At 32.4% G+C, this 13,270-nt stretch overlaps 1 protein-coding gene across 5 annotated transcripts in view; it reads right to left on the bottom strand.

Moving 5' to 3' along the window:
* Nucleotides 1-519: 519 nt before the first annotated feature.
* The window catches only part of LOC113055864 (receptor-type tyrosine-protein phosphatase epsilon-like), a 64,916-nt gene continuing 52,165 nt past the window's right edge, over nucleotides 520-13,270 (bottom strand). For 4 of the 5 annotated variants that reach the window (XM_026222236.1, XM_026222237.1, XM_026222238.1 and 1 more), the window contains 14 exons: nucleotides 12,969-13,045; nucleotides 12,705-12,741; nucleotides 12,504-12,601; nucleotides 8,057-8,176; nucleotides 7,734-7,897; nucleotides 5,509-5,644; nucleotides 5,218-5,367; nucleotides 5,044-5,137; nucleotides 4,705-4,781; nucleotides 3,435-3,569; nucleotides 3,213-3,338; nucleotides 2,913-3,064; nucleotides 1,584-1,719; nucleotides 520-1,472 (listed from right to left, as the gene is read on the bottom strand). In XM_026222236.1, the coding sequence (XP_026078021.1) occupies nucleotides 1,398-1,472; nucleotides 1,584-1,719; nucleotides 2,913-3,064; nucleotides 3,213-3,338; nucleotides 3,435-3,569; nucleotides 4,705-4,781; nucleotides 5,044-5,137; nucleotides 5,218-5,367; nucleotides 5,509-5,644; nucleotides 7,734-7,897; nucleotides 8,057-8,176; nucleotides 12,504-12,601; nucleotides 12,705-12,741; nucleotides 12,969-13,045 (1,577 nt within the window). In that variant the 3' untranslated portion in view covers nucleotides 520-1,397. The remainder of the gene's footprint in view (nucleotides 1,473-1,583; nucleotides 1,720-2,912; nucleotides 3,065-3,212; nucleotides 3,339-3,434; nucleotides 3,570-4,704; nucleotides 4,782-5,043; nucleotides 5,138-5,217; nucleotides 5,368-5,508; nucleotides 5,645-7,733; nucleotides 7,898-8,056; nucleotides 8,177-12,503; nucleotides 12,602-12,704; nucleotides 12,742-12,968; nucleotides 13,046-13,270) is intronic. The other variant, XM_026222239.1, reaches the window with a different exon arrangement.

The following is a 13,270-nucleotide window of genomic DNA, read 5'->3' as shown; positions in this document are numbered from 1 at the left end:
TACAGTAGGCCTGGTTTTTATGTCAAAAGAAAATGAAACACTAACAAACATGTCCACTAGATGACGGTAGCTGTTGGTTTATTAACTAAAAGTTAGTTTTTTGCCTGACTTCTTGGCTCTGCTCAAAACCTCAAAATGTATTTATTTAATTAACTACATTTTATATCAATAAAACATTTTAATTAGCATTTAACATGTTTTCAATATATTTGTATTTATTTTTAGAAAGATGTGATTTGACCATTATTATTATTTTAAATAATCATTTTATTATTTAGTTTTTCATTATTCATTATTTTATTATTATTAGTTAAAGCATAATCATACACCTTTAATATTGTCATTTTAATTATAAACTTAAAAAAAAAATAGAATTATTGACTTACTCTCAACATTTATTCAGTTATTAATTTGCATTTGTAAATTTTAGTTTTACTTTCTTATGCTTCTAATTCCTTTTGTAAACCTGATTTATTGATCCGAAAATCCCAACTAGAAATAAGACACAGGACAACAGTGTGATTTCATAATGCATTTGTTCATTTATTTGTAAATCCTTGGCCTTCTGCAAGGCAACAATCAGTGGTGTGTGTGCTTTAAAAACCTGTGCAGTTTTTCTCAGCATCATTCTCAGGGAAACAGAGGCAGGATGTTTAAGGTCAAAGGTCATGAGTCTCATACAGTTGTTGTTTCTGTGCAAGATCACATCTAATAGAAATTCTTGCCGATGTTACATCATCATGTGAATGTGTTTGTGCCCTTCTTACAAACAATACTTTAGCCGTTTCCTGTCAAACCTAAATAATCTCACTCGCTTTATGTATATTTGCTGTTTTGGAAAAAAAAAAAAAATTCACATTTGCAATGACTGATGAGTAAAATGTTAAAGACAGAAACAAAACAACTTTTTGACACAATGATATATCTCATAAATTGTAAGACAATAACTCTGAATAAATAAAATGGCATGGAACATTCACATACATGTTTTATCTGGCAGGACGTCCTGTCTGCGACAGTGCATAAATACAAACCACCAACAGCTTTACAAATTCTACACGCGCCGCTTAATAAAAAATACAAATAATTAGTTGAAGAAATAAACAGACAAAACAATATTTTACAATAACAACAGAGGAATGATCCGTCATGAGAAAGATGATTTAAGACCAAAATAAAATAAACTAATTTAAATATGTTATAAAGGAGACAAAACAATTAACACTTTTTAAAAACTTTAGTAGCCTTAGTATATTACAGAGAGATGTGGTCTTTTAGTAACATCGAGGAGAAGTGCATAGCAAAATAGAGCGCAATTATCTTCCAGTCGCGGTGTAAAATCCTGACCGACTGACGTGTAAAAAAGCATCAAACTCAAACATTTAAGGCAGATTAGATCATTTGAAATTGGCATAGTCTGAGAAAATGTCGACAAAGTCCTGTACCACTCTGTAGCAGAAATCATACTGTTCCTGCAGACGGAGAGAAAGAACAAGAAATAATACATGAATAAAATCATTTGAGCAAAATTCCCACATAGCATTCAGATGGATATGAAGGGTATGAAGTGTATTTGCACTGACCACTGTCTGCACCATGTGTGGCCGCTGCATTCGTAAACTCTTCACTGTCTGAAACACATCCAGCAAACCCTCGGCTTTCACTCGCTCCAGAATATTACTGAGAGCGATAAACGTACCGGTCCGACCCGCTCCGGCGCTGCAGAGCACACACACACAGACAAAACACATGACATACTTAAAGCTGCACTAGGTAACTTTTGTAAAAATATATTTTTTTACATATTTGTTAAACCTGTCATTATGTCCTGACAGTAGAATATGAGACAGATAATCTGTGAAAAAATCAAGTTCCTCTGGCTCCTCCCAGTGTCCTATTGCCATTTGCATAAATTCATCCGCTCCCGGTAAGAAACAACCAATCAGAGCCGTTGTCCGTAACTTTGTTTGTGTTCAAAATGTAGAAAAATGTATATAATAAGTGAGTACACCATGAATCCATTTTCCAAACCGTGTTTTTAGCTTGTCCTGAATCACTAGGGTGCACCTATAATAAGTAGGTGTTTTTTAGATTGCTTCGGGGGTACCGCGGCGGAGTAACCCAGTACCTTTGTGATTCTTCATAGACATAAACAGAGAGAAGTAGTTCCGGCTACGATGTTCTTCCGCAAGACGCAAGCAGTTCTGTTTATTAACCGCTAGAGCGTCAAAAGTTAAATTATTGAAATTAAATTATGTATAGAAAATGTTTTATTTCAGCTATTTGCTAAGGCATTGTCAACTTCAAAAAATTACAAAAACCATAAAAAAAATTACTAAAACCTTTGCTAAAATGAATATGAAAAAAAAAAAATGACTCAAATGATTAATAAAACTATATTAGTATCTCATTAATAGTATCTCAAAATACACTAAAAGTTATGGGGATCAAATTTGTAGCATTGATTTTTTTTTCAGTGCTGAAAATTAGTAGTAAATTAATAACGTTTTCATCCTGAAAACATTTTATTAAAGTGGTAAGGTTTTGATTAATCTTTATCAAATACAATTAATAAAGCCCTAATAAGTCTATCGGAAGGTGTTTTTTTTTTCCCAAACTGGGGTTTGCAACAAGAGTTTGTGAGTTGATGCAAAGTTAAAAATTAATTATATATTTTTAAATAATGCAATAAGTAATGTTTAAAAAAAAAAATAGAAATTGTAATTTTTTTTATGTGCATTTCATGTGACCAGTGAACCATGAACATATGCATATATTGTTAAATTACAGAAGTATTCACCTAAAGTCTCAGGGGGTACTTCAAGTAAATATTTTAGATCGTTGATAAAAATGGTTTCTGAATCTCTGGTCTACAGTGAGACTTCATTTAGACAGCTAGGTAAATGCATCACCTGCAGTGCACGACGATGGGGTGGTTGCCCGACTGCTGCTGCTGTCTCTGCACCGCAGCAATGATGTCGATCATCCCTTTACCTTCGGCTGGGATCCCGATCTCTGGCCAGCCGTGGAAATGAAACTGCCGGACCAAACGTGTCTGCTTCTCCTGTTAACAACACACACACAACATGCATTACACATGCATCCAAGCAGCCTTTACATATGAACTCCCAATGTACACCAAGGCAAACTGAATGCACAATGCAAGTATTACAAAAAAACACAATGCAAAGAAGCTCATAATGTGCACTCACCGGGCGGAAAGTGAGCTGCAGATCTCGAAGACTGAACGTGTCACACAGCGTGTCTCCTTTAATCTCCACCGTGAAGTCTCCGTAAGTCACCGAGTCCTCAGTAGGCCAGTACTGCAAACACTTGTCCTGCAACACACACACACACACACACATACAGTACTCTCCAAATGACAAAGCTGACAGGAAGTCGTGTGAGAGTGGATTTGTAACGAGTGTGTGTACCTGATCTCTCTCCTGCAGTTCTGTCAGCATCACGATCGAGTGACACTTCCATTCCCAAACCATCCTCCAGAAATCATCCACCGTGTGCGCCAGAGGACCCTGCGTGGCGATGAAATAGTCCTTCTGTCGGTATCCCTGCAAAACATAAACACATCAAGATAATATGATCACTACAGACCGGGATATCAATACAAACTGGCTCTGGAGTGCAAATAAAACAGTAACTTGACCATTTGTGAGAAACTGCAACATAATACAAGGTTTAAATAAAATTATTAGAATAATAGCCTGACAGTTACATTCATAAGAGGCAGGATTTTTTATTTATTAATTTATTTCATTGAGCAAGGATGCATTCAATTGATCAACAGTGACAGTAAAGGCATTTATAATGTTAGAAAGAATATCTATTTGAAATAAATGCTGTTATTTTGAACTTCATATTCATTAAATAATCCTGAAAAAAAAAATGTTTCTTGAGCAGCAAATCAGCATCATGTGACACTGAAGACTGGAGTAATGATGCTGAACATTCAGCTTTGATCGCAGAAATAAATTACATTTTAATAATAATATTTAGTAATAATATTTCACAATCGTACTGTTTTTACTGTTACTAATTTTTTATCAAATAAATGAAGACTTGATGATTATTATTATTATTATTATTTTACATTTTAATAATAATATTTTGTAATAATATTTCACAATCGTACTGTTTTTACTGTTACTAATTTTTGATCAAATAAATGAAGACTTGATGATGATGATGATTATTATTATTATTATTATTATTATTATTATTATTATTTTACATTTTAATAATAATATTTAGTAATAATATTTCACAATCTTACTGTTTTTACTGTTACTATTTTTTGATCAAATAAATGAAGACTTGATGATGATGATGATGATTATTATTATTATTTATTTATTTATTTAATTCTCATCAAGACCAAACTTTTGAAAGGTAAACTATTTCATTATTCAAGACACATTCTTCCAACAACTTTTATCTGAGTGGAAGTTTTACCATCATCCTTTCTTTCTTTCTGGTTTGACTGTCACTAATATGCATGAAAAACAGCTAAATATTCACACTTTTTCATAAGGACAAATATAAGAAAAATACAAACAATTGGCAAAAAGTGTTTTTTGGACCTGGTTAATTCAAGCACAAGCCCTAAAAGAAAACATGCTTAAAATAAAAATGGCAACAACCAATGTTAATAATGTTTCATCACACATGTAAGAGTTAAAAACTTACATCAATGAAAGATGCGTTGATATAATCGGTGAACTCCTGACCTCTCTTCATCGAAAGGATGACTCGGTTAAAATCATCTGAACAAATGAATGAGAAAAGACGTAAATTGACCTCTAGCGTAAACCTCTGGTGTTTTGAACTGCAAGTCTCACGATTCCAACTGAAGTCACAAGGAGAACAGGAAAAGGAAGAGAGATTTCTGATGAACTTCCTTCTAAACACAGCCGAGCAACATTTTAGATCGAAAAAAGACATTTATATTTATGTTCGTTTTTAGATAAGTTCACATAATTCACTCAGTTTTTTGTTCTTCATGAATGCAGATGATCTTAAACTCACATGGAATGATCTGAAGGACTCGGTTCTTCTTCATGTTGGCAGGCAGGTTACCCGTCCTCATGTTTTCCTTCATTATACGCATGTTTGTCAGTTTCTGCAAAGCCAGCATTAAAAATGCATTAAAATCTGTTGAATCCAGATCAGTAAGCAACAGCACACCACTAATATCCCCACCTTGAACTCTTCCTCCAGGCCCACGCGGTCCATCGGCGCACTGGTGTTGTGAAGTTTATCCAGGTGACCCTCCAGAGAGGAAACGTCCAGCTCCGTGTCTCCGTACAGGAAGTACTCCAGCAGAGCCTGATAGACGAAGGAGTACTGCAACTACAACACAAAGCAGATTTTCAGTCATCTTTAAGCTTGCATGACTTCTAGATAACTACTTCTGCCACCTGTTCTTTAATGACAATAAGTTAAATAAGCAGAAGAAAAGTGATGCAAAAGCCAGTGACATGCTGTACTCACATCCGTCTGAATGAGCTGCGATCTCTGCTCACGTATCCGTGACACGAAACCGAAGACGTCCACCTTCTTTTCTGAGTACATCATGTCAATCATGGCATCGATGACGATGAAGGTTCCTGTCCTGCCCACGCCGGCACTGATGGACACACAACACAGACGCAATTATTCACAATATTAACAAAAATAAAACCCTCTTTTGGAAACTGCTATCATACAGAGACAACTTTTACACAATATAAATCAATAATCTTGATGAATAAAAATCTCTCTATATTTTTAATATCTTTTATTTTTTTATTTTTAGAAATAGATTTTATATTAGTTATATTTGAATGACCATTTTTATTTTTATTTACTATTTTATGTTTGTTTTAACACTATAATTGAATTTATTTTTCAAATGTAAATTAATAAAAAAATTTATGGTCCACTCCTGAAAACCAAATTGTTAATATACACATACATTTTTTTATATTATATTTAGAAATTGTTTATTTATTTATGCATTTACTTACCACTTTTTCACAATATAAATCATTGACCTTGATGGATAAAAACATTTTTTTTAGTAGAATATTTTTGCATCTTTTTAATTTATAGTATATTAAGAAATATTTTATATATATAATATATTAGAAAAAATATATTAAATTATTAAACAAACACAGATACTGTACATTATAGGTGGTAATTTTCTTTAAATTAAAATTAATCTTTAACTGTTCATTTCACCGAAAATCTTCAAGACAATTTTTTTATGTTTTATTTTTTATTTATTTTTTTGTTGTTGTTTTTTTTTTGCAAGTGAGTAATATCTACACACAAACAAGAGCAAGCACTCACACTTGTGTGTGTCAAACAAACATTTCCCGTTTGAACACTAGAGGGCAAGCGTGATCAAGCAAATGAATGAACAAACCCTCAATAGAAGTGTCTGGTTTTGCTGCTGATGCTGTGTTTGGTTGTTCAGGACACAGGACTGTGACACAGACACTGATGACGAGAGGACAGACCGACTATTGTGTCACGAAACACAGCCAGGGACCTACATCAATTCACTTTATATATTTGGGAATCAGCAGCGAAAAAAGACCTACATTCACCTAATTCAAATCACATGCTAATCGTTCTAAATAATGTATATCATTGTCTGATAAAATAAATTATGCATGCGTGACAGACTGACACAAAAGAGTCTGACAGGTCTCGAAAATAATTACAGTGTATGGAAGTTATGTAAAATTTGTCCCTTTTACTAAAGCTTAAATTCAAATCTGCAACGTACTATTACTTTGTGGAAATAAGACGTTTGATCAGGAAGTTTGGCCTCTTGATAAAGCTTTAATGTCAAATGTAAAAAATAAATAAAACAAAACTTCCAAATGACTCCAGTTATGGACTGAAGTTTAATACTTACAGGTGATGGTTTTGTTTTAAATAATAATAATAATAATAATTTTAAAAAGTCAAAAAAAAAAATTATATATATAAAACATTGAAAATATGAAATAAAAAATATTTAATTATAAATTATATTATATATTATTGTAGAAATTCTCAGTTAACCTGCAATTGCTTTGTTATAGTACAGATATTTTTAGATAATATTACTTTTCAATAGATAACACTGAATTCAATTAACATTGACTTTTTAATGAACATTATTATTCTCATAACATCACAACGATCAAATCTTGAGAAGAAAGGTTTATATATTTCTATATACTCTATATAATCTCATTTGTTTTTCATTGCTTTGAGTGCTATCAGTAAAAGTACGACTAAGTACACTATTAAGTACTACTAATATTAATATTAGTAATAGCGGGCCTACTACAGTTAGTAGTATAATAAGGTTAATGATTAATATTCACTTTCATTAACAAGTCATTGAACATTATGTTAATTAATATATCAGTATTGTACTTTTATAAATGAAAATAAGATAGAATTACATGAAAATTTCACATCATTTTCGATGTTGAGTTTATAATTTTGTTTAATTACTAATACAGTAATGTAATAATGCTTATTGAATCCAATATGCCTATTGAGAAAAGGAATAAAATAGTGACATTAAAGTTTTTAACTAATCATAAGGTCAAAACATCATCTTCGCATGAAGGTCTTACAGATCAAAACATCACGTCACACTTCACGTATGGAAAATGATAGGCACCAGACGTGTGGTTCTCCAACAACAGTCACGCTGAAACACAACCCACCTGCAGTGCACCACGATGGGCCCGGCGTACGACGGGTTCACCTGCTTCACCTTCTTCAGGAACTTCAGCATGCCGATGGGCGAGAAGGGAACGCCGAAGTCAGGCCAGCTGGTGAAGTGAAGCTGCGTGACCAGACGGGGCGTTTTAGTGCCATCGCTGGCCTGCTGCGGTGGACACAGACAGGTGAGAGTGTGTTGACACAGGAAAAACACACATATACTTGCACTTGACAACAGCAGAGAAAATCCCCTTCAGAATCATATGCATATAACTGCAGGAGTCAGTATCATATCTTCAGCATGCATGGGTGTGTTCAGACTTACATATTGCACACAGAATTTGCGTATTGTGTAGTCCACCAGTGCTGTAAAGTCTTCTACGGCAACACGGACGTTACCGTACGTCCAGCATCCCTGATCAGGCCAATACTGATAACACTTATCCTACAGAGAAAAACACAACACATTTATACTACAACCTACCATCTCACATCTTTATTTATTTTTCATATTGCAGCTAACCTGCACAGTGCAACAATGTAGCTGCTAATAGTTTTCTTTGTTTTAGTTTATTTCTAACTTTCTTTTTAAATTGTATTAATATTAAATTCAGATTTGTCTTACATTTAATAAATGTAATTACAAATAAATACATTTATTTTTTTAATTTTATGTATCTATTTTGTATATTTTTCTCACTCGTATTAAAATAAAATAAGCCAACAAAATACACCTAACCTGCTTTGCTTCCATAGCAGAAAATATAGCTGCTAGTATATTTATTATTATTTTAGTGTATTTCTTACTTTCTTTTGTAATTTTATTAATATTTAGGGGGAAGAAATGTTGTCCTTTTATTAAATAACCATACTTAAAAATATTTTTTGCCATTATTTTTCTTTATTTCTTATTTTCTTTTTTAAATTGTATTACTATTGCAATCAATATTATTGTACTTGAAATAAATGAATGCAACCCTTCTTTGCTTTTGTAGGACACATATAGATGCAAATCTAGTTAATATTTAAAAAAATATTTTTTCTAAAAAATAAAAGTAATGCCTTGATGGTAATATATATATATATATATATATATATATATATATATATATATATATATATATATATATATATATATATATATATATATATATATCCCCTTTCTAGGCACCTCCTTTTTTGTCATGGAGACAGAAATGACATACCCAAAATAAAAAGGTTTCTGCTCATGATTCTTTCTGACTAGATACATATTCAACATATGTTCACAAAGCTGACACTTCAAAGTTTACTGTTCAGGAATCAGAATCACTCAGACTGTTATGATAATAGAGATATATAAGCTCAAACATAAAAACAAAAATAAAATATTAAAAACATATTTTTTAAATGTATTTAAAAATGTGTTGATGCAAGATATGAGTTTAGAAATAGAGTGTAGCTAAAGCCACAAGTCTTTCAAAAAGTCTTTCAGAATCTAATCTGTAAAACTGTGAATTTTATGAAATATTTTCTAAGGCCATGTCATGTGTGTTTTTTATAGAAGGCTAATCAGATTGATTTATGGCCAAGATCTCACATGTAAACTCTTCTGTGTATTTTGTATGTGTGTTGGCTTTGCAAAACTCCCCGATTCATTGTATTGTTCTCACCAAACGAGCCTTTCACACCTCCGCCAGGTACGACACATTATCCGCATTATTCTTTTATCATTATTCTTTTGTTTTATTCCACCTTTATTAGCATTGATTGTGGTTTTTCAGGCTTTACAAAGCAACAAAGCAGCGATCTCACTTCAGTCTCTCTTTGCATTTAGCCCTTATTTATCAAAAGTCTTACTATAAAAATACAACAAAACATTTTCTTACGACCTTAAGTGAATTATTGAGACAAAAATGCATTATGAAGAAGAAAAGCACCTGCTATTAGTAGCATTAGAGCTACGTTAGCATCAAGCTACATCAGACAATTTATGAAATTATTAGTACACTTTTATACAAAACTCACTTTAAACCCCGATCGAGTGTTTATAATAACTTCCTTTAGCGATCAGGGGTGGAATTTGGTCGTTTACTATTGTAAAAATATGCTATTTGTAGCCTTTTTCATAGCTGCACAAGTTAGCATTTCCGATGTACATTTTTTTTTATATTTTATAAAAAGCCCCAGATCTCAAGAAAATCTCATACCAAGCTTTTCTATCGTAATCGCGGGTTTATTATTCGGATATTTCGTGTATACAGAGGTGTTTCAGTGTGGTTGTGAGCAGATATGAACCAGGAACTGTTCACGAACCATGTGACACGATCTGACGCTGTCTGGTTTTGGGACTGTCAGATTGACAAGCCGAAGGTCCAATCAGAGTCTGTCTGGGTCACAGCTCGAGTACACGGAAGCAAACAAACAGAGACTATTCAAAATGGGGCATAATACGGATTTATTATTTTGCACTCCTGACATAAATCACTAAATGTCACTGCAACAATGTTGTATCAAAATATTGGTCAAATATCGAAGCTAGAGTCTTTAAACTTTCAATTGATGCACAGTTTGTCTAGATCCAGTAAGAGAGTGATGTTTAATGTACTGTGAAAGTGAAACAATAATAAACTGGGCCCGTCAGCGATGTTTGCACGTAAAGGGGATATATATATATATATATATAGCTGCTACTATTGCATTTCAAATACAAAGTGATTACTATTGATTGATATTGACTTATATTATTAAGTACAATTAGATATTGTTTAAAACGCAGCATTCAAACAGCAAAACACATTTGAAAAGACAATAAATAATGCACTATTTGAATGTACATCAATATAGTACAATCAATGTAATATAGAAACGTAACAATGTCTGTTAATGCTATTAATAAAAGTCACATAGTGTAGAGAAGACAGAAAGACATGAACATCAGAAAACATGATACAAGGTCAAAATATGATGTTCTGTAGATAAACATAAATGCATTACATCTCAATCCTGTAGAGTAAATCAGTCCAACACTGGCACTGAACCGCTGGAAGTGCATTAGAGGAGTAAAGGTGACTTCTAAGACACCATGATACTAATCTGAGCTCTTAAAACAGTCTGTCTGTCAGTCAGTATTATCCAGAGAGCGCAGGATAAATTGCTCTTACTGACTAATTAGGTTAAGGCCAGAGAGAGCTTTATCAGCCATTTTTAAAATCATTGATTCCAAGCCCGACCCAAAGCTGATTTTAATCTCCTCTCCGTTTTGTGTCTTATTGATTCATCTTTCTAGAGACGCTCACGGCCGTGTCGAAGAGGAGAGAAAGACGAGTCCTGTGACATCTGAATATCAGAGATCCAGACAGAGACACTTGTGGGTTATTACTGAAGATGATCAACAAATCGGGTTTATAGAAAGGCACTGAAGGGAAATCAAATATGTGACCCTGGAGCACAAAACCAGTCTTAAGTCGCTGGGGTATATTATTAGCAATAGCCAAAAAACATTGTATGGGTCAAAATTATCCATCTTTCTCTTATGCCAAAAATCAATAGGATATCAAGTAAAGATCATGTTCTATGAAAATATTTAGTAAATTCCCTACTGTAAAATATATCAAAACTTAAATTTTTGATTAGTAATATGCATTGCTAAGAATTCATTTGGACAATTTCTCAGTATTTAGATTTTTTTTGCACCCTCAAATTCTAGATTTTCAAATAGTTGTATCTCAGCCAAATATTGTTCGATCCTAATAAACCATACATCAATGGAAAGCTTATTTATATATCTTTTAGCTGATGTATTAATCTCAATTTTAAAAAAATTACACTTAAGACTGGTTCTGTGGGCCAGAGTCACATAATTCAGTGGGTCTGTAGTCATTTTATTTACATTCTGATGCTTTCTAAGCTATAAGGAGTACGCTGTGCAATGTTGTGCACTTTAGTTCGAAGGGAACACTTGCCAATGCATATGGACAAGTAATATAATGTTAATTTATTGCTACGATAAGAGGATTTGTTTAAATTTCAAAATCATTATAACTTTAATTTTAATTAATTAAATTTTAAAATAATAATTAAAATTTTAATTTACTGTAGCTTTCAGAAATCTGATTTATTTAACTCTCCTGTTGTGCTGTCAGTAAATTTGATTTAAACTCAATTTTCAAACTTAAAATGCTGGTTTATTTTTTATTTTTTTAAACTACTTCTTCTTGAAAGTTGGTGAATATTTCTCATTTGGGGCCATGTGCATCCCAGATTACTGACTCTCATTGGTTTCTATTCAATTTCAGGTAAAAAAAAAAAAAAAAAAAAAAAAAAAAAAAAAAATTATATATATATATATATATATATATATATATATATATATATATATATATATATATATATATATATATATATATATATATATATATATTTGTTTTTATTTATTTACTTATTTTTTCAGCACCACATATGAAATAAAATACTTGAGAACTTGAAAATAGGATTCATCTTCTAAATCATCCAAAGAAAGGTCACTCTTTCTTTCTTTATCTAGATGAGATGTCAGTGGTTGTTTTGGCTGCTGTTTTTTTTGGATCTCATTTAATAGACTGATTCAGCACGGGGAAAAAAAGTGTGAGAAACCTATTTTAACCTTGCAAGGGTTTGAGAACCCAAAGGAAGTAAAAATAGCAAGAGACACTACTACTAATAAACAAATAATGAAAGATACTATTTATACTATGTATACCCCATGACCAACACAAGGAAACACACCAGAAATAAAAAAAAAGGTTGCATACCTCTTTTCTCTCTTTCAGATTTGTTAGCATTACAATAGTAGCTGATTTCTGTTCCCATATCATCCTCCAGAAGTCTGCAACCGTGTCCTGTTTTGGACCTGAAACACAGAGGTCATTATATCAAGTGTCTGCTTATAGCTACTGAAACTGTTGTCATTAATTTGACTAATCAATCTTATTTTTGCATTCAGATGCACTCACCTTGTGCCGCGATGAACTTATTCTTATCTGTATAACCCTGGGAAGAAAGAAGCACTCGCTTATGAAACCGACATTTAAATGCAAACAGGGGTGCAAATATTTTGCTAAATCATGTAACGCATTATAACAAAACATATGGTTTTGTTTCTCAATGTTTTACATTCACATGCTCCAGAGCTATTTTTTGAATAAGTAGAACTGAATAAGTAAATGCATGTTTGAACATTGACGCATTGAATTCTCACAGCATTACAAATCACTTACATCGATATAAGATGCATTGACATAATCTGAACAAGGGACTCCATCGATCGGTGTTAAAATCACTCTGGAATGGTCATCTGGATAACAGGAAAGATAAAAAAAAAAAAAAAAAAAAGATTTTTATTTCTAAAAATACACATATTTGATTGCTAAATCAAAAAGTGTCTTACAGACCAAATATTTAAAAAATGTTTGGAAACACAGAAGTAAAACTGTGAAATGCCATGGATGTGGGCACAAGGAACTGAAAGTGATAAATGTTTTATTTAGGGAAGCTGTGTCAGATTCGTGAAGTTGGCAGC

This window comes from Carassius auratus, chromosome 37, assembly GCF_003368295.1.
Source record: "Carassius auratus strain Wakin chromosome 37, ASM336829v1, whole genome shotgun sequence".
Lineage (NCBI taxonomy): Eukaryota > Metazoa > Chordata > Actinopteri > Cypriniformes > Cyprinidae > Carassius > Carassius auratus.
Note: the sequence above shows the minus strand (reverse complement) of the source record. Positions and strands in the feature narration are given on the sequence as shown.